This window comes from Theobroma cacao, chromosome 5, assembly GCF_053813885.1.
Source record: "Theobroma cacao isolate CCN51 chromosome 5, ASM5381388v1, whole genome shotgun sequence".
NCBI classification, from domain to species: Eukaryota; Viridiplantae; Streptophyta; class Magnoliopsida; order Malvales; family Malvaceae; genus Theobroma; species Theobroma cacao.
In genome coordinates, this window is record NC_142643.1 from 2,490,923 (window position 1) to 2,517,074 (window position 26,152).

Sequence of the window (26,152 nt, forward strand, 5' to 3'; positions counted from 1 at the left end):
TTCTTTTTTTTTAATTATTTCTTGCCTTGGAGGTAGTTTTGCATCTATTAATTTAAGCTAAATATCCTTGAAAACAAAATAACGCAAGTGGGTCCTTGAAATTTGACACAACTCTATGTCATAAATGCTTCCTTTACTTGATAAATTGACCAAACAACTTTTGGCCTTTTTCCGATGTTGGTTATTCAAGCTGAACCCTTCCAAGCGCACTGCCCAAAAGTCTTCAATACCAAACATAGGATACTTTTCAGAAGGAAATCTGGATTAAGAAACTTCAGAAACTAACCAATAGAACATGATCAAAGGTTCTCAAATTCACCCTAGTGTTCACTGATGTCCATGAATCCAGCACACGAAATGGAAATGGGGTCTTATTGTAGAAGTCTTCTAACCTTCTCCGGTTCCCCTAGATCACAATTTTAAGTCCACAACAACAAATTAAAAAGGAAGGAAAAAAAGAGAAAGGTCTACGTCAATAAAGTACAGTTCATCATGTCTAACATTTCTCAAAGAGGCTACGTCAAAAGTCTTCCAATAATGAGTGGACCAAATCTTGTTGCACTACCAGCGAGAGGGTTTAATTTGTTATCTCTTGTTCTGCTTGTGTTCCTGTTCACTGTTTGTCTCATGAATTGCCCTCGGGTGCAGGGTCGTCGTTGTTTGCTGTTTGTCTCACGAATTGCCCTCGGATGCGAGGTCGTTGTTCTGCTAGTCGTTTCCTGCTTTGGTACCGAACCTGGGAAAAGCCGAAGAATTAAAAGAAAGGTTACTCCGAGTGCTGAAATTGATGAGCTCTGAGTGTTTAAAAGAAAATAAAACTCTAATGTTCCATTCTATCACTGATCTTCCAAAAACTGATGTGCATATCTTTTTTTCGTTAGAAGAGGGTTAACCAGTTCCCATACTGGTAGGAAGATATCTCAAGTGATTGAAGCAATATAGGTTTTCCTAGTCCAAATGGAAACAAAATCTTGTGTGTGTACCAAATTCTCATGCATGTCAGCAATTAATGGCAGAACCTGTGCTGGTGGCTTGAAGGTTTTAAACGATTGACTATCTTGCATATATTAAACAGCTTAATGTTAGTTACCTTTTTCCGGAAGCATCTCTCTTTCCTCTTCTGACGAAATTTAGTCAATGCAGCTTCTCTATGAGCAGACTTGCTCTGGTCTACCCCGCTCCCACTCCCACTACCACTTGCATCACCGCTTCCGCTTTTCCCAGCTATCCCATTATCACTTTCTATGTTTGTCCATACAGTGTTGACTGCAGTGCTACTTCCATTTGGCCCATTGCTTCCATGGTTACTACCTGAGGCACTTCCATTGACACTGTAGTTGCCAGCATTTCCTTCAACAGGCCCACCCAACACATTGGACGACCCACAATGAGGAGCATCTGCAGCCATTTTTTTTAATGATAAATCATTATGTTCAGGTGGCTGTTGCTGCTGTTGTATACCACGAGCGAGATGGTGATGGTGATCATAATGGTGTGGGAAGCGTTGCATTTGGAGTTCTTGGTGAGTCCCTCTAGGTTGAGCCAGCCCTGCTGTAGTATTTACATCATCAGCCTTGTCTAATACAACTTTCTGACTAGCACTTAGGTCATTTTTCATAGGCTGGAAAGTAGAGGATGGATGTGAAGATCTGACAATGGATGATGCAGCTGACTTATTCTTCAAAACTGCTGGCTTGGCAAAAGCATTATTTGCTGTGGAGCCCATATCTATGTTGTTGCTACCAACATTTGAGCATTGATTGGGAGGTTCATTAAGCAAATGAAATCGAACATCACATGCTGATCCTTTTCTTGTCTCTTCTATATTATTGTCAAGTGCAGACGAGCTTCCAATGTTGACAGTGGGAACCTTATTTGCATTCGATGCTGTATTATACCTGCAGGCAATAGACATAATGGTCAAAACTAATTAGAATTCAACAAATCTTTAAATAATAATTTTCTGGGATCAAATAATTGAAATTCCTATCCATCAACACTTCTTTTATACCTTGAGAAGGCTGAAGAGTCAGAACGTCTCAAAACGTTACGCTCATCCCTAAACGCAGTCCCAGCATCTTTAACTCCCCTAAGTCTCTTCAACCCAAGGTCAACAGATGGTAGTTCTTTAGAATCATTGATATTTTTATCATTGCTATCTGAGATCTTGGAAAGTCTGTTTGAAGCCTCATAATCTGCACTTTCCTTCTGAAGATCAGTAGTCTCCGAGATGATGCCAGTTTGATTAGGAGCTTCAGACTTTACTTTGCTTGATGGGGTTTCACTATTGAGGTCCAACTTCCTATTATCTATCTGTTCATTGAATTTACTGAAGCCCATCTCGAGAAGGTTAATTTGTTTTGTCCCAATTGCTTTGATTGGGACCTCAACTGGATGCTCTAGTTGTAAATCTACATTTCTAGGCACGCCTATGTCCAGGTCTTTACCCATTGCAACATTGTCTGCAGTCGAAAGGATAAAAAAAGTTAAAAGAGAAAAAGAGAAAGGCATTGCAATTTACCGATAGAGCGAAGAAAAGTAAAAAGGAACTAAATATTGAAAGAAGATGACTAGCTTGATATACTTCAAGCTACAAATGTGAAAATTTCATGTTTACCAAGCTGTTCATCTTGTTCTTTGCACTCCTTTGCTGCAGTCACTGGCACCCATTTGTTTCCCGATAGATCTGCATTTGAATGGATAACTTGGGCACATGTACTATCACGGCACTCAGCAACTCGATCCCAGGGTGAGACTGGACGAGGGCTGTCAACTTCTACGGCTTGCTTCGTCCAAGAACTCTGAAAAAAGAGAATGCACTGTTAGTTTTCCAGTTCATATATATATATTTATAGGTTTCTAACAACTTCCATAAAATTTTGATCCAAGGTTTGAAAGTGATTCAATTAAACCATTAACGGTGAGGACATTAGAGGTAAAAGACCAAACGCTTCATGGCTTGAAGTGGTTAAGTAGGATTTGGCATCAGTAGATAATGTAGCCTATTTGGAATGGATAAAATAGATTCATGCAGACTCCAATAGTTTGCGATTAGGGCTCAGTTCAACTTGAGCAAAATAATGAAGTTCTGGAAGTTTTCAAAATGGATTTTGAGGTTGCATTTTGTCATCAAATCTTGATTAGTGGATCAACCCACATACCTATTCTGTTATACATGTGTCAGCATGCAATTGTTGCCAAACAATGAAAAATACTGTTGGAGGTCACAACCTACTTGTTTCTTCTTCATGGAAACAACTTTTTAAGCACTGAATAGAACGAGCTACTCAAATATTTTGAGCAAAGACTAAGCAGTTTTCTTTTCTTAAGAATCTGTACAGCAGTTCTTAAGCAAAGATTAGGGGAGGAGACCTTAGTTGTAAGTCAAGGACTTAAAGTGGCAGATCAGAACTTATTTTATCCTTTTGTGGTTTCAATGAAACATGGTATCTTGATATTAAACTTGAATGAAAGTTTAAGCCCAGTACAATTAGAAACAAAAAGATTTATATATTGTAAATGTGCATGCACAAGAAACAAACTATCCTCACTGCACTATGACATAAAACAATGCAAGAGTTACAGTTTCAAAAATCAAGCTGCTACTTCAGTTCACTGGATCTTTCTACATTCTAAGGACTAAACTTCACTACCTAATAAAATAATATATTATATATTCTGAAACTTAAGGACAGACTTATAATACCTGAGTGGCACTCCCATCATCACTGCCATCCCCAAAATTTAAACCAATGCTCCCATTATCATCCTCATCATTGCTGCCGGTGTTGTTGTCAGACTTCTCAGCACTTTTCGATTTCACAGATTTTTCAGTTTGTGTTCCACTCTCACTTCCACTACCACTAGACTGAGGGAGCAGAAATCAATCATTAGGCAAAGAAAACTATGAAAACATAAGGTGTAAGCTTTTTTTTTTTTTTTTTGCAATGTAAAGATGAAGTACAATACCATGATAACAAAGTTGTATAAGTAGAAGTTCTCCTAATAGATAACAGTCTTATAACGTTATTTTCTTCATACAATTCAAAAATAAACTAGAGGTGTATGCTTGTAGTTTCAAATGTTTTATCTATTTTCTTAAAAATGAGCAGAAAATAACAATCAAAGTTTGCTAGTACATATGTTCCCAATCTCTACTTATCATAGGGAATCTAAATCTGAAGTAGGAAGTTAACAACTCACACTATGGCATCTCCTCCAAACATGCTGCCAAAGGTTCTTAAGCTCATTCTTTCGAATAGGCTTGACTAAAAAGTCAACAGCACCTTTTGACAAACACTTAAAGACTAGACCCATTGAATCATGAGAAGACATCACTGCAAGCAGATCTCATCAAAAATTGTAGTTAAAGGTATCTACTCAAAAGATCTCCAAGTGAAAACAAGAATTAAAAGTGCTAGAACAATCAACAAAATGCAGAAGAGAGTGGAGAACTTACTGATTACAGGAACATTTTTTTGTGTTTTATGGCTCATAATTTTGCTCAAAAGACCAACGCCTGATAAGCAAGGCATAACCACCTCAGTCAGTACAAGATCAATATGATTGGTCAAATCTTCTAGTATCTTCCATGCTTGCAGTCCATTTGCAGCTTCAATAACTGGGAATATGAAGCGAGTGTTACAGTTAATATAGGCTACAACAGCCTTATAGTTCATTGGATAATTGATAAGTCAGGAATTCCAGTATAGAAGAGCTTGCCCCACCCAGGAGTAAATTGAATAAGAGATAAATAGGTTTCATAAAATTTTATCATTAAAATGTAGCCAAGTATCGAGTATATTGATGCAATGAATAGACAAGATACAAAAAATAATAAGATTCTGGCTGCAAGTGCTATTGAAAGCTGGAACAGGCTTAGCTTAATTGGGTTCTCAACAGGCAAAATAAATTGCAAACATTTTCAAGGCTTGTAATTAGTAAGGTTAATTAATCAAATTGATCTAGCTGAGAAAGCAGCTCCCCTTCTGTGTAGCATGAGCTATTGGAAGGTAGCAAGTACGTGAAATTTATAATATAATAGAGAATAACCTCCAAGCCTTGATAATTTCATTCCAAGATAATAAATCCTGAGGCACAAATTTACAATTTGCATTTCTTCAGCCAAAAAGAGGAGAAGAGAGCAAAATTGTTCTGTGTTACAATCCTAGAAGGGCCAGTCACTAACCTTCATAACTGCAATTGCGCAGAAGTGCAGTGACAACATGGCGAGTAGAATCATCATTTTCTACAAGCAGAACCTTAAGTGATCTGAGATGCAGAAACCTCTCCCAACAAACCATTGCATTTTGAGGCTGTTGCTGTGGTATTTGCAGCACAGCAGGGGCCTGAACAGCCCCAACGTGACCATCATTTACATTTTGTGCAATCTCATTAACTTTCAGCTCATCTCCTTCTAGCGTCACATGTTCCTCAGTCACAACTCCATTTGTAGATCTCTTGTTACCATCACACAGCTGATGATTTAGTTCTCGTAACCCTTTGTCGCCATCGCTATCAACTTTCATCTAGACACTTCCCTGTAAATCAGATTAGAAAAGACTGAGAACAATAAGGATGGTCCAATATTGGAACAGTGAAAATCCTTCTTCAATCCACAAAACAAATAGTACATAGCTTCGTCTTCAAGAACCCAAACCTCTGCAAAAACATACAGTTCAACCAAAAGCAAGACCAAATCACTAAGGAGATCCATAACTAAAAGTTAAATAAATCACCACAAAAAAATATAACTCCTTTCAATCTTCAGTAACCAACTCCATACTCCCTAAACTGCTTTCACCCTGTAGAAGAAAACAGAGCATCCCATCAAAATAATCCACAAAAATATAATCAATAAGTTCAATCAAACAAGTAAATCTCCCTGATATTATCCTCAATTCAGGGAACAAATTCACGGTGCTACGAAACAAGCATAACTTTATACATAAACATTTACGTTAGTTAATTTCAAATTATCAAAATTAAATTAAATTTTAAAGACTTCCAGGCCAAAACCCTAATGTCAAGCACCTAAAATCTGCTCCTAATATTACAACAAAGCCCTTTTAGTACTAACCGAAACCAAATCAAAAGATCTAAAAAAATTATAACTAAACTAATAAATTGAAATTTTTTGAATATTCTACAGCATCATTTCTTCAGCTCTTCAAAAAAAAAAATAAATGAAATCTACGGAAAAAAGTAATGGAATTCAATAAAAGAAAATTATTCAAACTTCAATTGAAAGTAAAGAACTTACAGGTGCTAGAGATGAAGATAATCCTCGTCAAAGCTTCATTACCAACATGACTGAGCTAGATCGAAAACAGATTTGAATTTAAAAATAACATTGCGCAAAAATTAATTTCAACGCTTAACTTTTTCATTTAAACAAGAAATTTAAATTATTAACAAAATTTTTCCACAATTTATTGCAGATTAAATTTTTATTTTTTTTTTATTTTTAAAATTGACTGCCTGAGAAGCAGAGTGACTCGGAAGGGACAGATATTGCCAACCTTTTGTTTTGGAGACGGGGAGAGCGGAGAAGATATTAAGATAAGTCCAAAGATGCTGACGTGGATAAAATGGAGGTGTGGAACGTAGAAGAAATGCCACGTCCGATGTGGATATTTCCACGTGGGTAAACATTTGGGGCCCGTTGGCTTGCTGAGCTGGACAAAATCAAAAGCCGGGAGCTCGAGTGTCTCCACGGCATCTCTAAAGATCTTGTAGATCTCTGCGAGACACGCGGCGTACGAAGAGGTGGGGAATATCGAGACGGGCGTTACGTCGTTCTCACGGACGTCAAAGGCCGCTTTGCTCATTTTAAACGATCCTCTTGGATGGGAGTTAAAGGGCGGTGGCGACGGCGATAAGTTAATTAAGTGAAATGACGAGATTAGCCTTGTTATTACAAAATGACAAAAATTTGGCAACTTGGGGTCTGAATTAAGATCGGTAAGCGGAAAATGATTTACTGAAAAAAAAATTGTGTCAAATATTTTATGAAAAAATGTAATAATTTTTATTATTTAGATAAATTGTAAAAAATATTTTTTATTATTCGAATCATTTTATGAAAAACATTTTTCATAATAGTGGAGTTATTTAGTTATCAAAATAATAAATAGGAATTGATTACAACACAACATTAATATTTGATTTTGACTTATTAGGGATCAAAATTAAGAATGGAAATGAAAATCGATAAAATATTTTTTTCAAAGCATTTAACCACATATCTATAATGAAAATAAACTCTAATTTTTAAAAAAATTTCATCTTATCACTTTTTTATCATAACTATAAAAATATAAATATTTATCAATTGTATAAGATATCTAAAACCTATACTTATAAATATATATTTATTAAATGACGATTATTGAAATATTTTTTTAATATAATTATTGGTAAGATTTAAACCTATTATAAATGTGTATTCATCAAATGAGTATCAGTGAAATATTTTTTATTATAATTATTAATAAGATTTATTCAATTTATAAATAAAAAATTTAATTGTATTGACTGATTTCATTAAAAAATATTTTTTAATTTTAATAGTATTGTATAATTTAAGTATTAATATTTTTAATTAATTTTTTAATATTTTAAATTAAATATTAATATTTATCAAACTTGTACTCATAAACTTAGTATAAAAGCATTTTTATTATTTTCTAAAAAATATCTTACAACTTTTAAGGGAGCAAGATATTTTTTGTGATTAACTCTCTTGATTCATAAAATGTTTTACATTTAAAATTAATTTTCTATCCATAATCATAAGTTTTGAAACATTTTTCAAAAAATATTTTATTACAAAATAAATGAACCCTAAATATGAAAAAATATCTAGGTGAGTTTGATGCAGTGTGTTGCACGGCACGGAATTAAGAATGTCTTTGACTTCGTAAATGACAACAATAGACTTCTTCTTCTTGCAATGACAATACTACCCTTTTTCCTTTTATTTTCTTCATCATTATTATTATAAAAAATAAAAAAAATTATGATTACTTAATAAATATGAGCAAATGAATTATATTCTTTTTTTCCCATCGAATTATTTCTTTATATATGATTTTTGATTATACGATAATAGACAATTTTTTTCCTTGTAAACTCTTCTTGTTATTTCATAAATTCAAATATAAGAGAGGCAATTTACAAGAAAAAAAATTATTCTTTGTTAACTTCATTGGGTTCCTTCTAGGATTAAAAAGAAAAAAATAATTGTTTTTTTAAAAAAAGTGTTTCTTTTTTCTAAATAAGTAACTCTGCTAAATTTGTTTGTATATTTATTTATTCATTGTTAATTGTCATATGAATTGAATAAAAACTTAACATAGGGATAGGTGGCAGAATTTAATTGTGTATATTGAACATAGTACAAGAAACTTAAGTTGCAAGGCAAAGCAGGTGAAAAAATTATTGTTTCTTTTGTTTGTCTGGTTCTTCTAATGAAAGTTGGACAAACAAAGGCAATCAAAATCAGACTGACATCATTTAAGTTTTGTTTAATAAGTTTGGAAATGGGAGGTGGTGGCCTTTGTTCCCCGCTATCTAATTCTTTTCTAACAATTTTGTCGGGGGCTCTGATCAAGTCTGCTACTTTGCTCTGCCACCAATGGTTCATCGACACGAGGATCTGCAACAATACGAACAAGTCAACTCCTCTGCTTTAACTAAAGGAATGTTCGTTTCTTCTTTTTTTTTTTTTTTCAGTTTTTACTTTTTACTTTATCCAAAGCATTAAAAGAAGAAAAAAAAAAAAAGGGAAGGAATTTTTCTCTGTTTCTAGGTTTCAACCGTTGCATTTAACTTTAAAGCACCCTTTTTGTTTCTTCTTTCTCATGCTTCAAGGAAGCCAAAATGTTGTTATCTCTCGTCAATTCTACATATGATTTTGATTATTGTTGGGATCTCTTGTGGTGCTTGATGATGGTTTTTGGGGATGAAGATGTTGGTCGGGGTTCCATTTTAGGTGAGGTGAGAGGGAAAGAGAAAAAGAAGAAAGGCAAGGTGTTCACTTTCCCACCTTACCATCTTTTTCTCCAGGAATGAAGATTTCCCGACAGTGTGAATGTGACATTAATGATTATTGTACATGACATTAACGGGGTAGAATCGGGAATACCTGTTTCTCATATTCATACATTCTCCTAGTAATTGGGCCCATCCCATTCGTTTTGCACGGATGACGGATGATCCCATAAACCTTTTTATTATAGTGGAATCCCACTCTGAATAAAGGGTCAAAGACTCAAAGCTTATAGTTATCCCAAGGAACCCCAACGTCCCCACCAGAGCATCCCCCACTCTAAGCCTTGTTCAGCTTGCCAAATCTGTAATGTACCTAACAGAGAAGAAATGAAAAAAAAGCTTGGGCCAATCTACTTTCGCAAGAAGGTTTTTATAAATGTCGGATTGGTTAGATACAAGAAGTCTGGTCATCCTTTTGGTGTCTTCTTCATGCTTGAATTCTCGGCATGGCCTGGACAGCTGATTTTGTACGACTTGCTTATACTCGTAGGTTACGTTTGGTTGATAAAATAAATAAGAATGAAATAAAATAATTATTATGTGAAGATAGAATGATGTGAAAATAGAATAAAATAATTATTATTTAGTTTGATATGATAAAGAGAATATGATAAAAATAATTATTATGACTTATTCTAATGTTTGGTTGATAACAATAATTTTGAAATAAAAAAGAAATAGAAAATAAAAAGACAAAAACACTATTTATTATTTATATGACTATTTATTTTTATTAGATTTTTTAAATATTTTTATGATTAATTTTTATTTTATTTATTTATTTATTTAAAAATATTAATAATTAATAATTTAAATATTAATATTTTATTTATAATTTAATTATTTATATTTTTAAATATTAATATTTTATTTAATTTAAATATTATTATGATCAATTATTTTATTTTATTTTATTTTTGAAAATTAATAATTGTTTATTTATTTAAAATATTAATAATAGATCATTTAAATATTAATATTTTATTTTATAATTTAATCATTAATATATTATTTAATTTAAATATTATTATGATTAATTTTTTTATTTTATTTTATTTATTTTTAAATATTAATAATTGGTAAATTATTTAAAATATTAATAATTGATTATTTAATTATTAATATTTTTATATAATTTAAATGATATTATGCTTATTTATTTTTAATTTATTTTGTTTTTAAAAAGAAATAATTTATAATTTATTTTATTAATAATTGATAATTTAAATATTAATATTTTTATTTATAATTTAATATTAATATTTTATTAAAAATTATAATAAAATGAGAGGAGGAGGAGAGAGAAAAATAATATTTATACGAATAAAGTTTTAATTTTTTAAATTTGTAAAGGGTATTTTTGTTTTTATTATTTTTTAAATTTATTTCTCAATTATGAAATAGTTAATATCACAAGGGAGGGTGATATTAGCTATTTCTTAATTTTAAAAGATTTTTAAGAATAACAATTCTTATGAAATGACTATTTTTTATATTATTTCTCAACTAAGTAAAAGAATTAAAAATTCTTTTGAAATAAAAGTCATTTTTCCAACCAAACATGCTACTGTCTGTATGGTCTAGATTTGTCCATTGTCGGCTCTCCCCTGACTGCTGAGACCCCTCTCCATCCCATCCAAAAGACAAAAAGGATTAAACCTTTAAACCTAAATGGCAAGTCAGAAACATGGGAGGCCCCTCGTGGGGATTATACTTCGGAATCTATCGACCTGGCATGGAGCTTGGGCTTTGATGATGAAGTGATAATTGAATCTGGTTCCCTTTCTTTTGTAAACCTGATCTAGCACCAGGACCCAGAGATGAAACTCTACCCATTAATGGTTGGTTGGCAAATAATTGGACTTGTCCTTGACACACATCCCCATAGAGAAGGTTTTTTCTTTCCTTTTTGCCCTTTCAGCAGATTGGATAGCTAAGTAGAGCCTGATTCAATTCCATCCCATCCAAAGTTCAAACACTCACCAGGGGCGGGGGAGGGGTTTTGCCTCTATCATGTGACTCAAAAAGGAGAAGAAAAGAAATACTGAGGCCAGATTTATGAAGCCACAGCCACCCTAGCTTGGGTTCAAACATTTTAAACGTTGGGTTTGATTTCTAATAGTATGCTTGGTTAATTGAAAGGAATAGAATGTAAATAAAATAATTATTTAAAAAATAAAATAAAAAAATAATTATTATGTAAATTGATTCATGAGAATAAAATAAGATAAAAATTATTATTATTATTATTATTATTTATTTTATTGTTTGTTTGGTAAAAATAAATTTAAAAATAATTAAAAAATAATAAAAATATATTTTATTAAAATTTAAAAATTTTTAATTAAAAAACAAAAATACTATGATGAGAAAAAAAATACTTTTTATTAAAATTAAAAAATTTATTTTGTTAAAAGATAAAAATATTCTAAGTAATAAAATCAAAATAATTTTACTATAATTAAATAATATTTTCATCAAAATACAAATATATTTTTATTATAATTTAATAATATTTTGTATTGGAACATAATTAAACCTTTTATTATAATTAAATAATATTTAATATTAAAAGACAAAATATATTTTTCATTACATTTAAATACTACTAAATAATATTCTTTATTACATTTATTATATTCAAATAATAATATTAAATAATATTTTTTATAATATTTATTATAGTTAAATAATATTAATATATTAAATGATATTTAAATATTTTAATTTCCTTTTTTTTGAAAATGAAGTAAAACATTTTGTGTATTCTGTGCTTTAGAGAGAGGAGTGGGAAAGAGAGGAGTGGGAAAGAGAGAGAAAAAATAAAATTAATATTTTTTTATAAGATAATTTTTTAAATTATAAAAAAATACATTTATCTAATCAAAATTTTTTCTTATTTTTAATAATTTGGAATAACCATTACTAAGAGAGGCTTTAGTAATGACTATTCAAGTTTCTCTGAAAATAACTATTTCGAATAATAGCTATTTCATTAAACCAAATGAAATTTTATCTTAAAAATGAGAATAGAGGAAGAATGACTATTCCATTTTCTCCAACCAAACATGTTATAATGGTTATTTTGAGTGCAATTTTTTTTTCTTATATTATATTTATGGGACAATCTATCTTGGACTGCTGAAACTCTCGCAGTCAAGAGCTGGTTATGCCGCCCAGTTTCATTTATGCAGCTGTGAAACTTACTGCTTGGCTATACTACAGCCAACCAGCTCGGCCAGCTGCAAGGATGTCAAATTGGTACCCAGAGGTTAAAAGGCCTAGGTATTATGCAAATAGTACAATAAATTAACTAAACAAAAATCTGCACAATGGTATATATAAAGGGACTCCTGAACAATCTTGCCGGATTTCAGCTTGCAAATCATAAGAGACCATGAGATAAGGATTAATTGATTAAAGTTGCATCTTGATCACGAATATAACTTGACAGAAGAAAATACTAACCGTAACAAAAAACATTGGTACCCAATGATTTTGCCAATGTTGAAGTATTCAAAACATATTATTTCTCAAAGTTGTTCTTGGATATATAATCAGTCACAAAACCCTCCCTTTATATCTCTTTCAAATTAAGATACAACAAAATCCCCTTGTAAACAAAATACAGTAGCCCAACTACGCAAAAGTTTTAATGTGATCAACAATTTTATTAGCAAAAAAACAAAGAACAAGTTCTTCTCTTTTGTCCATGCAAAATTGATAAGCATGCTCCTCCAGCATGCAAAGAATATGAGACTCACCTATAAAACTACAGTAGTCAGTAATAATTTACGCTGCAGCAGACTGCCTTTCCTCAAAATCATCAAGGTTAAGAGCCTCCAGCAACTTTGGCCAGGATTCAGAGATACCTCCTGGCAAATCGAATTCCATCAACTTTCCCTTATTGAGGTAGTAGTCTTCCAAAGGCTGACTCTGTGAGCACAATTGACGACCAAGACATGATTATAAGGGAAAGCAAATTACCAGTTGAAAGAATCTGATAATGCAAATTTTCATTACACATGCCCACAATATGAGCATGTAGATTCCCACCCATTTCCCAAAACTAGATTAATTTTCATCTTCTTTACAAAAGCAAATAAAGATATGATGAAAATTCACCGGAAAAGAAATTGCAACTCTACTGCTGTCAAGGCATACTATATATTAAGAAAGCAAATTTCCAGGGTCTTAGGAGAACAAGAATCTCATTCTAACTAACTATTTGGCATGTACATTTCAAGAAACGTGTTCCCCATCCTATTGATATTTAAATTAAGCAAGACTAAAGATAAAGTCAATACCTTTTCATTGTATATTCGGAGTCTCTCTTTCACCACTTTCTCCGTATCATCTGATCTGGTTACAAGCTTTGACATACAATGTGAAGGAGGAAGAAGGGGAGCCATGCTAATTCCCGGGTTCCCATTCTGACCCTTCACATTGATTGAAGCCACATTGAAATTTTTCCCACACTGACTGCAAATTCTTCTGCCGAGACATTTCTCAATCAAGACACTTTCCGGAAGCCTCAGGTTTACCACCAAATCGATGTCCGTTACTCCTTCCAATATTTCCTAAGCAACAAAAGTCAAAGCCAACTAAGATTGAGCTCAAAATCGAAATCGGGAAAAAGCTAGAATTTAAATTCTCACCGCTTGATTTATAGTTCGAGGAAAACCATCAAGAATAAATCCTGATTGACCCTTAGCTTCCCCAGCTTCAAGTCTTTCTGCTAATAAACTTATTATAATTTCATCCGAAACCAATTTTCCTTGGTTCACGATTTCTGTTAGCTGTAGCCAAGCAATAAAGTAACAACTTTACATGAGAAAAGAAACACACAAAATCTTCAAAATTAAACTCTTGATTTCCATAAATTTGTAACGGTCTTACAGATCTCAGGGGGAAATAAAGTTACAGTAATAACGGCATAACGGGGTTTCGATAGATCTAAAAAGCTAATAAGGAGGGGAAAAGGAACGAACTTGTTTAGAGAGGGGTCCAGAGGAGGCGAGTTCTTCGCGGACGAGATCGCCTGTGGCGATGTGAGGGACACCTAGGAGATTCGAAAGGCGGCTGGCATAGGTTCCTTTACCGACGCCCGGCGATCCGAGAAACACCCACTGCACGTTCCTCTCGCTCGGATCTCGGCGCGTGATCTTGTAGTTTCCGAAGGGAGAGGTCACGTGAGGATTGGATTCATCGGAAACCACTGCGGCAGCTGAAGAAGAATATAAGCATCTCCTTATGTGAGACAGAGCCAAGGGCTTCGAGAAGCGAGTGATGGCAGCCATTGAATGGTAGAGAGAGCTCACTGAGCTGGGTTTTAGCTTTGGGTACTGTTTTCCTGCCTCAAAACCCTAGTTTTCCATTTTGAGTATTTTTCCTCCCTTGTGATTGAATAAAAAATAACTAAAAAAGAGTGTTGCACTTTTTGCTGATGTGGCACTGTGAATGGTAATCGCCATGCACACCTCTAATCTCTAATCTCTTGCCACGTGTTAGCACCGGCTCCCATAAAACAACCAACGGTTACAGTTAATTGCAATTCTTGAAAGGGTTCTCTCTCTCTCTCTCCAACGAATTAGTGTTCAGTGTTGACAGGGCAGCCATGGCGATTTCTCTCTCGACAAGTCTCATGCCGAATACTTTCCAATCCAACAGGAACCCCAAACACCGCTTGACACGTGTACTTTTGAACCAACTGTCGAATTTCAGTCTCAAACACCGTGAAAACGAAAATAAAATCTCGACCCGACGGAGTCCATTGGTGGCCTCCACTATCTCTGGCTCTACCGGAAAGTATTAATATTTGCTCTAAAATTCTTCCTTTCTTTGCTGCAAATTTTTCTTTCGATTTAAAGCTGATCAAACAGTTGAAAATCGTCGGTTTTGTTAACAGGAGTCCCATCTTCTGGAGTGAGTTTAGATACTGCCGATTCATTAGATACCGTCAAAGTGTTTGATTTGAATGGAAATGGAATTCCAATATCTGATTTGTGGAAAGATCGGAAAGCTGTTGTAGCATTTGCTCGCCATTTCGGGTGATTACTCTAACACATCATACAATTTGCTGACATTTGTGTAGAATTTTGGATTTGAATTAAGATTTCTGGCATTTCTTGTCTTTCATTGCTTTTAGATGCGTCCTTTGCCGCAAACGAGCTGATTATCTTGCCTCCAAGAAGGTAAAATATTGAATAACTTGTGTATGAGAGTGATGTTTTCATTTTTCTCTCTTTACTTATTGCATTTGCGTACTATCGTTCCGTATTAACATAGCCCTGATAATGGCAGGATGTAATGGATAAATCAGGTGTGGCACTTGTTTTAATTGGGCCTGGAAGCATTGAACAGGCAAGTGCATGAATAGCACATGGGGTTCGTTAATGCATGAAAGCAACCATTGAATTTGTAGCTTGGTTTAATTTGGTGGCTTATGCATTCATTTCCCTCTGGTGGTGGGAGAAATATTTAGAGCAAGTTCACCAGCAATCTGGGTTTCACGAATCAACTTTACTAGACTGTGCATAAGTAGATAAGGCTGCTTGAAACAAATCATGCATTAAAGTATGCACTTCTTGTGATCTTGTGAATAGGCTGGATTTTTGTTGTAACCAAGGCTATTGTTCAATGCAGGCAAAAACATTTGCAGCGCAAACTAAATTCAAAGGAGGTAACAGAATCCTGTCTTGCAATTTGGTTGCTATCTTCTTATTGCATATTAACAACAAAGTGTTGTTGCTACCTTGTCGGTTCAGAAGTCTATGCAGATCCAAGCCACTCATCATACGAGGCATTAATATTTGTTTCTGGGGTTACAACCACATTTACCCCCAAAGTATGTAAAAGTAAAGCATATTACAAATTTTTTTATATTCTGTTACTTTTTTGGTACACCGGAGCATTAGGTCATAATGGCTTTTGTTTTTCGTCAATGATATCGATGCCTTATAGATTGGATGTTTATGAAATTGGATTTCTGTAATTATAGCCGACCCTTCTCATTTAGTTTGTTTGCTTGACATGCCAGGCAGGTCTTAAGATAATTCAGTTGTACATGGAAGGCTACCGACAAGACTGGAAGCTTTCATTTGAGGAGGACACTGTGAAGAGAGGGGGCTGGTCTGTTAACCATTTTATTACATTCACCCTGTTCATGAATCATCCCTGAGATTCGCTAGCTAGTCTTGCATAAGGCACACACATTCTGCAAAAGTTGTTACTCTTGGAATGAAGTTAAAATTTTTACTTGAATCTTTAACTCTTATCTGCATTCGGCATACACTACCTCAAACAACGAGGGATATTATGATGGATATTGCAGTGCTTCCTGCCGTCCTGGATGTTACAGTGGAAACCTTCAATGTGCTTATGATCTAAGTTTACAATTTGCATGTGGCTTCCTGCATTGATTCCACCCTTCCCATATTCCCATGGTGCAAAAATTAAAACTGACAAAGTAGTAGTAGGGTCTTAGACAGTTCTCTAATTTATACATGAGATAGTATGATAACAGTGATTTTTTGCCTCAATATAATTTGTTCATTGTTGCAGAAAGGCTGCTTTAAGTCTTAACTTGTACATATTGGTTTCTCTGCAGGCAGCAAGGTGGAATTTTAGTAGCAGGCCCTGGCAAAAGGAACATTTCATACATCCACAAGGTATGTTGCCAAGATGACAAATCCTAATGCCACAAAAGGTTGCCTTGGGATCATGATAATGGGACAATTTTACCAACCACTTCATCTGGAACTGTTAGCTAATAGTTTTTGATTGACTCTGCTTTTCTCCTAACATTGGCTTTAAAAACCCATTTCTCTTGATAGGACAAAGAAGCAGGGGATGATCCAGATATTGAAGACATTTTGAAAGCCTGTTGCTCATGAGAACTGAGACATCCCCTTTATAAATTTGTAATTGTCCTTATGCATCTGTCTCTCTTGTTCTTCCTGAAATTGTAATTTAGTTTACATGAGGTAACTGGAATCTTGAGCTTTGCCCTATAGGTTTGTGGTCAGAGAAGGAAATTTCCTTCAAGGTGATGTTTAGTAGCAGCTTGGAAGTCTTTTTCTTGGACATTGCTTTTCTCACAAAGGGTCATGAACATGAAATTCCGATGAAAATCTCTTGTATCATAGCATATAGCGCCATTTCAGTTCAGTGCAGTCAGACATAGAAACGACGGCGTTTAGTAACCCTCAGTCTCAATTCGACTAGATTTGCTTACAGTCACAAGCCCTAAACTAAAACATTATCTTCATTTCCCAATTTCCGTCCTTTTACTTGAGATCATCCTGCACAATCCACTCCATGGCGGACAAGAAGAAGCGCCGCCGAGCCTACTCTGACTCCGAGGACGCATCCCAGCCTTTTAAGCACCTTCTCAAATCCGACGACCAGATCCTCCAAATACTGAAATCCTTCTCCTCCACCTCCTCCTCCTCCACTTCAAAACCCTTAACGCTAGCCGACCTCTCCCTTTCCTCCACGTGTCGGGAAGTGTCCGACCTCTCCCTCTCCTCTGTCCAATCGGCTATCGAATCCCTCGTCCTCCAACTCACCCACCAAATCCTCTCCGGCCAAGGCTTCTCCTTCACCGTCCCTTCCCGCTCCTCCTCCAACCAACTGTACGTCCCCGAAGTCGACCGCATCGTCTTAAAAGACAAATGTACCATCCGCCCTTTCGCCCACATCTCCTCCGTTCGCAAAACCACTATAACCGCCAGAATCCTGTCCTTAATCCACCAACTCTGTCTCAAAAACATCCACGTCACCAAGCGTGACCTATTTTACACCGACGTTAAACTCTTCCAAGACCAGCTCCAGTCCGACGCCGTTCTGGACGACGTTTCTTGTATGCTCGGCTGCACTCGATCCAGCCTCAATGTAATCGCGGCCGAAAAAGGAGTCGTCGTTGGAAGACTTATTTTTAGCGACAACGGAGATATGATTGATTGTACTAAAATGGGAATGGGAGGGAAAGCAATTCCTCCGAACATCGATCGAGTCGGAGATATGCAAAGCGATGCATTGTTTGTTCTATTGGTAGAAAAAGATGCAGCTTACATTAGATTAGCTGAAGATAGGTTTTACAATCGGTTTCCTTGTATAATCGTGACTGCGAAAGGGCAACCGGATGTGGCAACGAGGTTGTTTTTGAAGAAAATGAAGACGGAGTTGAAGCTTCCGGTGTTGGCATTGGTGGATAGTGATCCGTACGGGTTAAAAATTTTGTCTGTTTACGGTTGTGGATCGAAGAACATGTCGTATGATAGTGCAAATTTGACTACCCCGGATATTAAGTGGTTGGGGATTAGGCCAAGTGATTTGGATAAGTATAATATACCAGAGCAATGTAGGTTGCCGATGACAGAACAGGATATAAAGACTGGGAAGGATTTGTTGGAGGAGGAGTTTGTGAAGAAGAATCCTGGGTGGGTTGAGGAGTTGAATTTGATGGTGAAGACTAAGCAGAAGGCTGAGATTCAGGCGCTGAGTTCATTTGGGTTTCAGTACTTGTCTGAGGTTTATCTGCCATTGAAGTTGCAGCAGCAGGACTGGCTGTGAGCAGGAATGTAGTTTGGTATGGTAAGAATGTGGAGTTTGTTGTTTTAACTTTTGTGTATGAGAACTGGGAAATTGCTTAATGTTTACTTTAGTAATGATAGCAATCTTTTGGATTTCATGTCTTGAGATTTTACTTTCAATTATTGGTTGACTGGTGTGGGTAAGTAGTTTTAACAATCTTTATGATGCAGTAAATTTGAAATGGTTACAATTTGTGAGAAATCATATGCATTTGAAAGCCTTAATCACTTTACGTTTTAGGTTTAGGATTTAAAGGCCTTACAACTGCAAAAAGTATCAGTGTCCTGTTTTGCTTCTCAGTTATCTTTCTGAAGAACACAATTCTTAATATATGGTAGAAAGTGCAACCGGTATTGGTTGCAACAGTTCAAGAGGAACAAAATATAAAACTGGATGGAACCTTTAGGACCAAATGAATAACCTCTTTTTATTTCATCCCACTTCGAGTTAAATGTGGTTGAACAACTTCTATACAGTTGCTGTAACTTTAGTAGTAATACTTAAACTGACTTATTCTTTCATATCAATTTGAAAAATGATTATAAAAAGTTATAAACAAAATTGAGGTTGGTACATAAACGCTTTACCTTCTAATGACATCTGCCCTTCTCCAGAGCCAATGATTCAATGATTTCCTTGTAACCTTTAACCTTTGCAGAATCACAGGTCTCCTGGTAGAAGATAAGGGCTTCGACGATAAACTGTTCTTTCCAACTGTTTCTAATAAAACTGGATCTGCATCAATAGGAGTCTGCAAATCTACCAGTCCATTTTTAACTTGAGGTTCAACCAATAGTACCTCAAGCCCCAATTCATCCTGCAGAAGTTTCATTACTGCATCTTTCACCTCAGATTTTTGCTTCGCTGCATTTGCATGCCTTTCACTGACTCCTAAGATTATCAACATATCATCTTTTACAGAATGTCCTGCAACAGAATTTAGTGAAACATCAAAATATGGCTTCAACAGATGTTACCATGATCATGGATTTGCCTTCATGTGACTCATCTTATGTACCAATTTATGACAGCTTAGAAAGTCCACAGTAGTGTTATCCTGCCTGATAGATAAGTTTAAGTCTGAAGATGTTTTGTACCTAGGATATGGTTCTCTTTGATCATTCGCAAAACTGCAAGAACAACTATCCGAGCTTCAACCTGTCAGTAGGCAATACACAAACTCTTATGAGAGATCAGGTCCCAGGAGAGAACAAAGATGATGCTTTGTTCCAAAAGAGCAGTCAGACAAAATAACTTGAAATAAATTAGACCATGTGCGAATAACTATAGTTTCAATCAAGATTCAAGGCCTCTAAACTAGATAAGACAACTATAGTTTCAATCAAGCATGCAAGTTATATTGAAAACAACTATAGCAAAATTCATAGATGGTTACCACAGTTTTACCTTTTTTCTGTTTTGCTCACTATACTCCGTGGATCACTAAGCTTCTTTAAGTGTACCAAATTTGGTCATTGTAAGTAATTTCATCCCAACAAATGACAAAAAAAATGATATGATATATTGCCACTTAAACAACAAGTCATTTAAAAACTCCATATCAACTTTTCTGGCTCATTTTTTTTTTCTTCTCATTTTCCCTTTTTTTTTTTTTGGTTTTGTTAGAATGAGAAATCTACAAAATAATGATAAAAATTAAAGAAAAAGAAAAAAAATGAGAAGATAAAAGAAGAAAAAAGAACTTTATATAATTTTTTAAATAACACGATTGTTTAAATAGTTACTATATCATCATTTCATCAGTTATTTGGAACAGAATATGTTATCGTGATCATATGGTTACAATTTAAAGAGTTTGGTATCAAATTGGGACAAAATCAAAGTTCGATGAGAAAAGTGGGAAGATGGTATAAATTTAGTGACTATCCATGAAATTTACTCACTAAAGTAATGATGCTTCAGTTTGCATCAGCAGTGCTCAACCATACCTTTGTAAGCCCACGAAGATCAATTGCTGGGCTTTCTGCCGTACTCATCTGTAGGTGCACTGCAATCTTTTCGAGAAGTAGACTGTGAGGTCTCTCCAAGTCAGTTCTTTTGCAGGAACTTAACCCTTCTCGTTTATGGTTGTTTTCTTTTATTACTCCTTCACACCATTCTTCAATTAGTTCCTTGAGATAAATATCATTGGATTTGTACCTGCAACAGATACCCTCTTAAAGACTGAATCTAAAGGTTTGTGTAGGCCCATGGCACCCATTAAGTCTGTAAAATGTTCCTCAAAAGCAAGGACCACAGAATGATGATATTGTCTATGAAGTATAAAAGACTTTTCAAGGCAACTCGCAATTTACACATAATGATAATGCTAACATACCCTGCTTTCCGCATATCCTGATATATAGCTAGGCACTGCTGTACTTCATGCAAGGAACCATATCTGCTTCGAGCTCTTAAAAGTGTATTATATGTCACCTGCAAAAACAAAGTTCAAGGTTTATTCGCTGAATGTACCAGGACCATTACTACTAATCGAAAGTGCCTACTTCCATGTTTTTGTATTGAGGGTCATAGAAGAATAATTTTATTTGTGCTTGGAAACACAAAAGAAGAATTGTAGCATTTTGGTAAAATCTTCTTTGAGACAGCCTTATTACAGTGCCATACAAGGTGAACTCATATGTTGACATTACATCGCCAAATTAACACTTAGACATGCTTTTAATGTTCTTTAATTTGTAAGACTGAAGAACAGAAAGGCATCATTTCAGATCACTCACCAAATTAGCTTGTACACAATATCTCTTCATTTCTTCAAATAATGAAAAGGCTAACTTCAGATTTTTGCTTCCGACACAAACCTATGGTACAAAATAGCATGACATGTCAATATCCAACACCAATCAATTTGAGATGGTGTGACAGCATAACGAAATTGTCAGTGTCAAGAAAAGCAATTACAGAACAACCAAGTTTATTGCAAAAGCTTTGCACCTTGATTGCTGTTGTGTATGCAACAACATCGGGTTTAATTCCAGTCACATGCATAGTTTTCAAGATCTGCACTGAAAGGAAAAGATAGTTATCAGAGAATGTTAGCTGTTGCATGGAGCTTTCGCCAACAGAGAATACAGGATTGGAGGCCAATTTTAGGAAGACAAAAAGCAAAATACAGCTACCTGGCTGGTGTATATCAGGTGTAGTTATTGCCAATATATTGATTACCAAGTAAAATTTGAGTCACTTTGAGAACAGAATGCAATTTAAGCAAAAGGGATTTCAGAAAACCAATATTCAAATCCTTATGGCCTTACAAACTACAGGTGTTCTCTTTCTCCATTTCCTCCTTTCTATTTCCTTCAAAAACTTGTAAACATCTATGCAACCATCAATTGTTTCCTAGGTTCTTGATTTAGTAGAGTGAAATAATTTAATCTTTTAGGTCTGGCACTTTCATATTTTAAAATTATACAAGTACTGCATTAGCCTGAATTATGGCAGTGGGCATGAAATAAGAGGAAAACAGAGTCAGGCAACATAGTCATTAATGCTATTTCATGACCAATAATGTGCCACACCAATCTGTGAATAAACATGTGATAACAATTTATTGTCTGGATCCTAAAAGATAGCACCTGAAACAATAATGTAGTGATGTTTGAGAAACAAGATAAAATGGAAGGGCAAAATAAGATAAATTCTTTTATGAAAGGACATCTAACCTGTATGGCACCTTCTACATTGCCTGAACCTCGACATATATCGATCAAAATTGACCAGCTTACATGATTAGGTGAAAGGCCAACAGACTTCATCTCATCCATTAAAGCTTTTGCACGATAGTAGTCAGTACAACAGGCCTTCATTAAAATATTATATGTTGCTGTAGTAGGTGTGAAAGAAAACTTCTTGGCGAAACTTAAATGATGTGAATTAGTTAGTGCAGTAGAAGTAGTTCTGTTGTTTAGTTGCTTTGTACTTAACACACTATCTATATTGCCAGCAAAACCCTCCTGGCCTCCTGTCCAGCAGTGGAAAAGGCGAAAAGCCCTGTCATACTGGCTAGCCTCAACACAAGCATGTAGAAGAATGTTGCAACATTGTGAATTAGGTTCACATCCAGTGAGAATCATCTCTTCAAATAATTGAAATGCCTGCTCAACTAGGCCTGCATTGGCACAGGCACTGATCAATGATGACCATGTAACTGTATTAGGGGTAACACCAGCTGATAGCATATCTTCTTTAATTTTCAGTGCCATTTGCCACAACCTTGCATCTGCAAAGACCTAAAATTTGTACACATAAGTATTATTAAGAGAAGAATATATCACAAAAGGTTCATTGAACAGGTTATAGGAATTGGAATTGTTTTTTGGACAGTGCAGCAACAAATACCTTTATGATCGTGCAGTAAGTAAAGACATCCAACTTCAACACTCCTGTTGACTCCAGATGCTTCACTTCATTGTAAATATCTTGGGCCAAATCAACTCTCAGAGCAAGACAGCACGCCTTTAAAAGGATGTTATAAGATGCCATATCTGCTGTGATACCAAGATTCTGAACAAAGAAACACATTTTAATATATTATCTTGCTAATGTGGATGCAGCATGAATCTTCATGTTTGTAGTGCCATGGAATGTTTCATTGGGGAAAGTTTATCTCCATTACAAGCTTGACACTAGATCATCAGACAGAGATTAGACATTTTAGACATCCACACTTTCCATTAAAAATTACATTTATATTTTATCTTCTATTAAATAAATGAAATGAGAAACATTCAAGTCAAGCGTCAGATTATTGAGCAAAATAGCCAGGCAATTACTGAAAAGTTAGAAATCTAGACTACCCATCTGAGAGTGTACTTAGAGAGCTTAGTACTGTTCACAAAAAAAGAAATAAAGGAAAAATAAATAAAATAAACATGAAAAAGCGGAAGATTCTTCAATGATATTAAGTACCATAGAAGAAAAGACAGGGAGTTGGGCATACTTGCATGTCCTTGTAAACATCTAATGTGTATTCCAGATCATGAGCATTGACATTCATGAGACTGTTGAAAACATATATATTTGGAGTGACCCTTTGATTGACCAAGTCCTGCAGCAATATTCATACACAAAGTAAGCCCAAATCTCATTGGAAGAATCAAATTTAGGAATGCCACAAAACAAGGCATTATTTAGCATGTAAAGGCATTCAAATCTGAAGACATGATGATCAACTGGCCATACTTCATGTGTATTGAATTAAGCCAGTTACCATCACATTAGCAGCAATATGGGTGAGGAGAGTGGAGGACAGAATCTTTATGATGTCCGTAAGATAGACGCAACAACCAAATGAAATATTTACAAGAATATTTCATTGAATTTGAGAAGGCAGGTGGGCAAATACCTCGTAAATGTTTCTAGATTTCAGGTAGTCACCACAGAGACCACAAGCATCAATTATTGCACGATACAGATACATATTAGGACCACTCAAGTTCTTCTTGGACGCTTCATATGCTGTCAATGCAGATGCCAAATCCCTCTTCTTTCCAAATTCACTTATAATGCTACAGAATAATATTTTGGCATGTGGCAGCAGGCAAGCATACCTTCAATGCAAACATTCCAAGAATTAGCACCGGCCAAATCAAAAAAGAAGTGTTCAGCATTTGAAATTATTCAAGCTACACTCGCGAAATCTTTCAGGAATCTTGATGGTAAAATTGAGACCTATATGTAACAAATAAAAAGAAAGCAAAAACTCATACCTTACAGCCAAATTTGGGTTTCTTTTATCAACACAGACTTTTATAATGTAAGATGGATCCACTAGTTCCTTGATTGTAAATTGAAAACCTGAACCAAGATAACATCTGTCAAGCAATGCAAGGAACGTCTAAAAACAGAGTAACCACTAATCATACACACCTAAAATCTTCCAAGCATCAGAAACTCATGCAGTAACACCTAGGGTACTCAACTTCAATTCACATAACGATTAATTCAGTTCCATGAAGTAATGAAGTAACAAAACTTGCATAAAACTATAATATTAAGTGGTGCAGCTGCCTGCTGCTGAGAGTCTAATAGGATACCCGGATGCAAAATTCTTAATGTAAGGGCTATTCTACAAAGATTAAGGTATACCTTGCTTACTTGCTTTTCCTTCCAGAAGTAAAAACTGCGTTTTGATACAAAAATGAATGGAGTAATACTTTTAAATAAAATAAAAATTAAAACCGGAATTTTTTTGGGAGAACAAAATACAAAGATTTTAGCTATATATTGAGTAAAACAATTATCTTAAAATCAATACTGTATTCAATCGTTTGTTCGATTTTAATGATTATGATTTTGGTTTTGCCTAGTTGTATGAATAAAAGTAGCAAATGCACATTGGGTACCTCTTAGAGTCTCCAACAAATCAACAGCTTGCTCCACTTCACCAGAACCCACAATCCTTTGAAACTCCCTTTTCATCGAAACCAAACCAAACCCATCAACCAACTTCGAAGGAGCAATCCCAAGCTTCTCAACTTTCTTCAGCACCTCGACAACACTTTTAACCTTTCCTTCTTGAACATTCGAAGCAACCCCTTTGGAAACAAACTGAACACTCAACATTGAAACAATACGCGGAGCATTAACTCCCGAAGCAACGAGCATCTCCACTATCATTGCAAAGTCCTCGAGACGGCCATCCTCTGCCAGCTTCGAAGCGAGGTCGGCGTAGTACTTGAGTAGGGAGCTGCGGCGGGAAGTGGGGTCCCATCGTACGGAGGAGCTGGAGAGGAGAGGGTAAGGGTGTTGATGAGAATAGACGGTGGGGATGGAAGGAGAGCAGTTTTGTTGTCTTCTGGAAGGGGAAAGCCTGCCAAGGGAGGAATTGGGTTTTTTGGGTTTTGAAGAATGGTGGTGGTAGTGATGGAGGTTTGCTGGAGGAGTAGAAATGGAGGAACCGCCAAGGATGATGACAAAGTCTTTCATTCTTGGCTAAGGAAGTGAGTGTTTGGTTGTGCTGTGGTGGATTGTCCGCTGTTCTTCCATGGCTTTTTTTCTTTTTTTTGTATGATGTTGTTTGTGGATTGAATTTGAAAGGCAGGTATTGTCAGTTGTTAGTGCAAGTTTGTCAGCCAATTGTTTCTCTCTTCTTTTGCTGTATAGAGCGGAGGGAGGAAGAAGCAAATTTTGTCAAAGAAAATATCAATAATACTAAAAAAATTATTAAAATTTGACGTAATGTTGAAATAAATCTCTAAGTTAACGAAAATTTAACTAAGTATTTATATTTTTATTATGTTTCGATCAAATTTTTATAATTTTATTTTAAATAAAATAAATGTTTATTATAATTAATAATTAATTAATTATTATTAATTAAAATATTATTTATCATTTTATATTTATATAATATTAACATAATATTAATGTAAAAAGTAAAAAATATCAGAGTTATATTATAATATCAAATTAATATGTCATTATTATTAATTATGATATATCAATATATTACATCATCATCAATTATAATATATTAATA

At 34.8% G+C, this 26,152-nt stretch overlaps 5 protein-coding genes across 7 annotated transcripts; 2 read left to right on the top strand and 3 right to left on the bottom strand.

Moving 5' to 3' along the window:
* Positions 1-244: 244 nt before the first annotated feature.
* Positions 245-6,550, bottom strand: PRR7 (pseudo-response regulator 7). 3 transcript variants are annotated; one of them, XR_016026392.1, is made up of 11 exons: positions 6,263-6,550; positions 5,739-5,804; positions 5,189-5,540; positions 4,460-4,621; positions 4,204-4,337; positions 3,707-3,868; positions 2,618-2,801; positions 2,012-2,462; positions 1,091-1,898; positions 502-736; positions 245-406 (listed from the first exon to the last, which is right to left on the bottom strand). XR_016026392.1 is itself a non-coding variant. In XM_007027136.3 (10 exons), the coding sequence occupies exons 3-10, from the start codon at positions 5,526-5,528 to the stop codon at positions 626-628; spliced, it is 2,352 nt and encodes a 783-aa protein (XP_007027198.3). In that variant the 5' UTR covers positions 5,529-5,540; positions 5,739-5,804; positions 6,263-6,550; the 3' UTR covers positions 245-625. The 3 variants fall into 3 exon arrangements, 2 of the variants coding, with proteins under 2 accessions (XP_007027198.3, XP_017977296.2); XM_007027136.3 differs by having other exon boundaries at positions 245-736; XM_018121807.2 differs by having other exon boundaries at positions 245-736; positions 5,189-5,661.
* Positions 6,551-12,536: 5,986 nt separating this feature from the next.
* ADK (adenosine kinase) lies at positions 12,537-14,454 on the bottom strand. Its single transcript, XM_007027143.3, has 4 exons — positions 14,046-14,454; positions 13,713-13,853; positions 13,362-13,634; positions 12,537-12,990 (listed from the first exon to the last, which is right to left on the bottom strand). The coding sequence occupies exons 1-4, from the start codon at positions 14,352-14,354 to the stop codon at positions 12,847-12,849; spliced, it is 867 nt and encodes a 288-aa protein (XP_007027205.3). The 5' UTR covers positions 14,355-14,454; the 3' UTR covers positions 12,537-12,846.
* A 155-nt stretch (positions 14,455-14,609) lies between these two features.
* LOC18597881 (Thioredoxin superfamily protein) lies at positions 14,610-17,139 on the top strand. Its single transcript, XM_088806200.1, has 9 exons — positions 14,610-14,857; positions 14,962-15,104; positions 15,203-15,248; positions 15,358-15,417; positions 15,700-15,736; positions 15,822-15,901; positions 16,094-16,185; positions 16,664-16,724; positions 16,890-17,139. Exons 1-9 carry the CDS (start codon positions 14,672-14,674, stop codon positions 16,947-16,949), a joined length of 765 nt encoding a protein of 254 aa, XP_088662326.1. The 5' UTR covers positions 14,610-14,671; the 3' UTR covers positions 16,950-17,139.
* Positions 17,140-17,326: 187 nt separating this feature from the next.
* Positions 17,327-18,748, top strand: RHL2 (Spo11/DNA topoisomerase VI, subunit A protein). Its single transcript, XM_018121437.2, has one exon. It carries the CDS (start codon positions 17,374-17,376, stop codon positions 18,628-18,630), a length of 1,257 nt encoding a protein of 418 aa, XP_017976926.1. The 5' UTR covers positions 17,327-17,373; the 3' UTR covers positions 18,631-18,748.
* A 304-nt stretch (positions 18,749-19,052) lies between these two features.
* Positions 19,053-25,788, bottom strand: LOC18597883 (Tetratricopeptide repeat (TPR)-like superfamily protein). The gene is made up of 12 exons (XM_007027148.3): positions 25,017-25,788; positions 24,381-24,468; positions 24,017-24,221; positions 23,612-23,719; positions 23,011-23,175; positions 22,335-22,901; positions 21,607-21,672; positions 21,393-21,473; positions 20,990-21,087; positions 20,601-20,811; positions 19,749-19,809; positions 19,053-19,578 (listed from the first exon to the last, which is right to left on the bottom strand). Exons 1-12 carry the CDS (start codon positions 25,597-25,599, stop codon positions 19,235-19,237), a joined length of 2,577 nt encoding a protein of 858 aa, XP_007027210.3. The 5' UTR covers positions 25,600-25,788; the 3' UTR covers positions 19,053-19,234.
* Between the last annotated feature and the right edge of the window lie 364 nt (positions 25,789-26,152).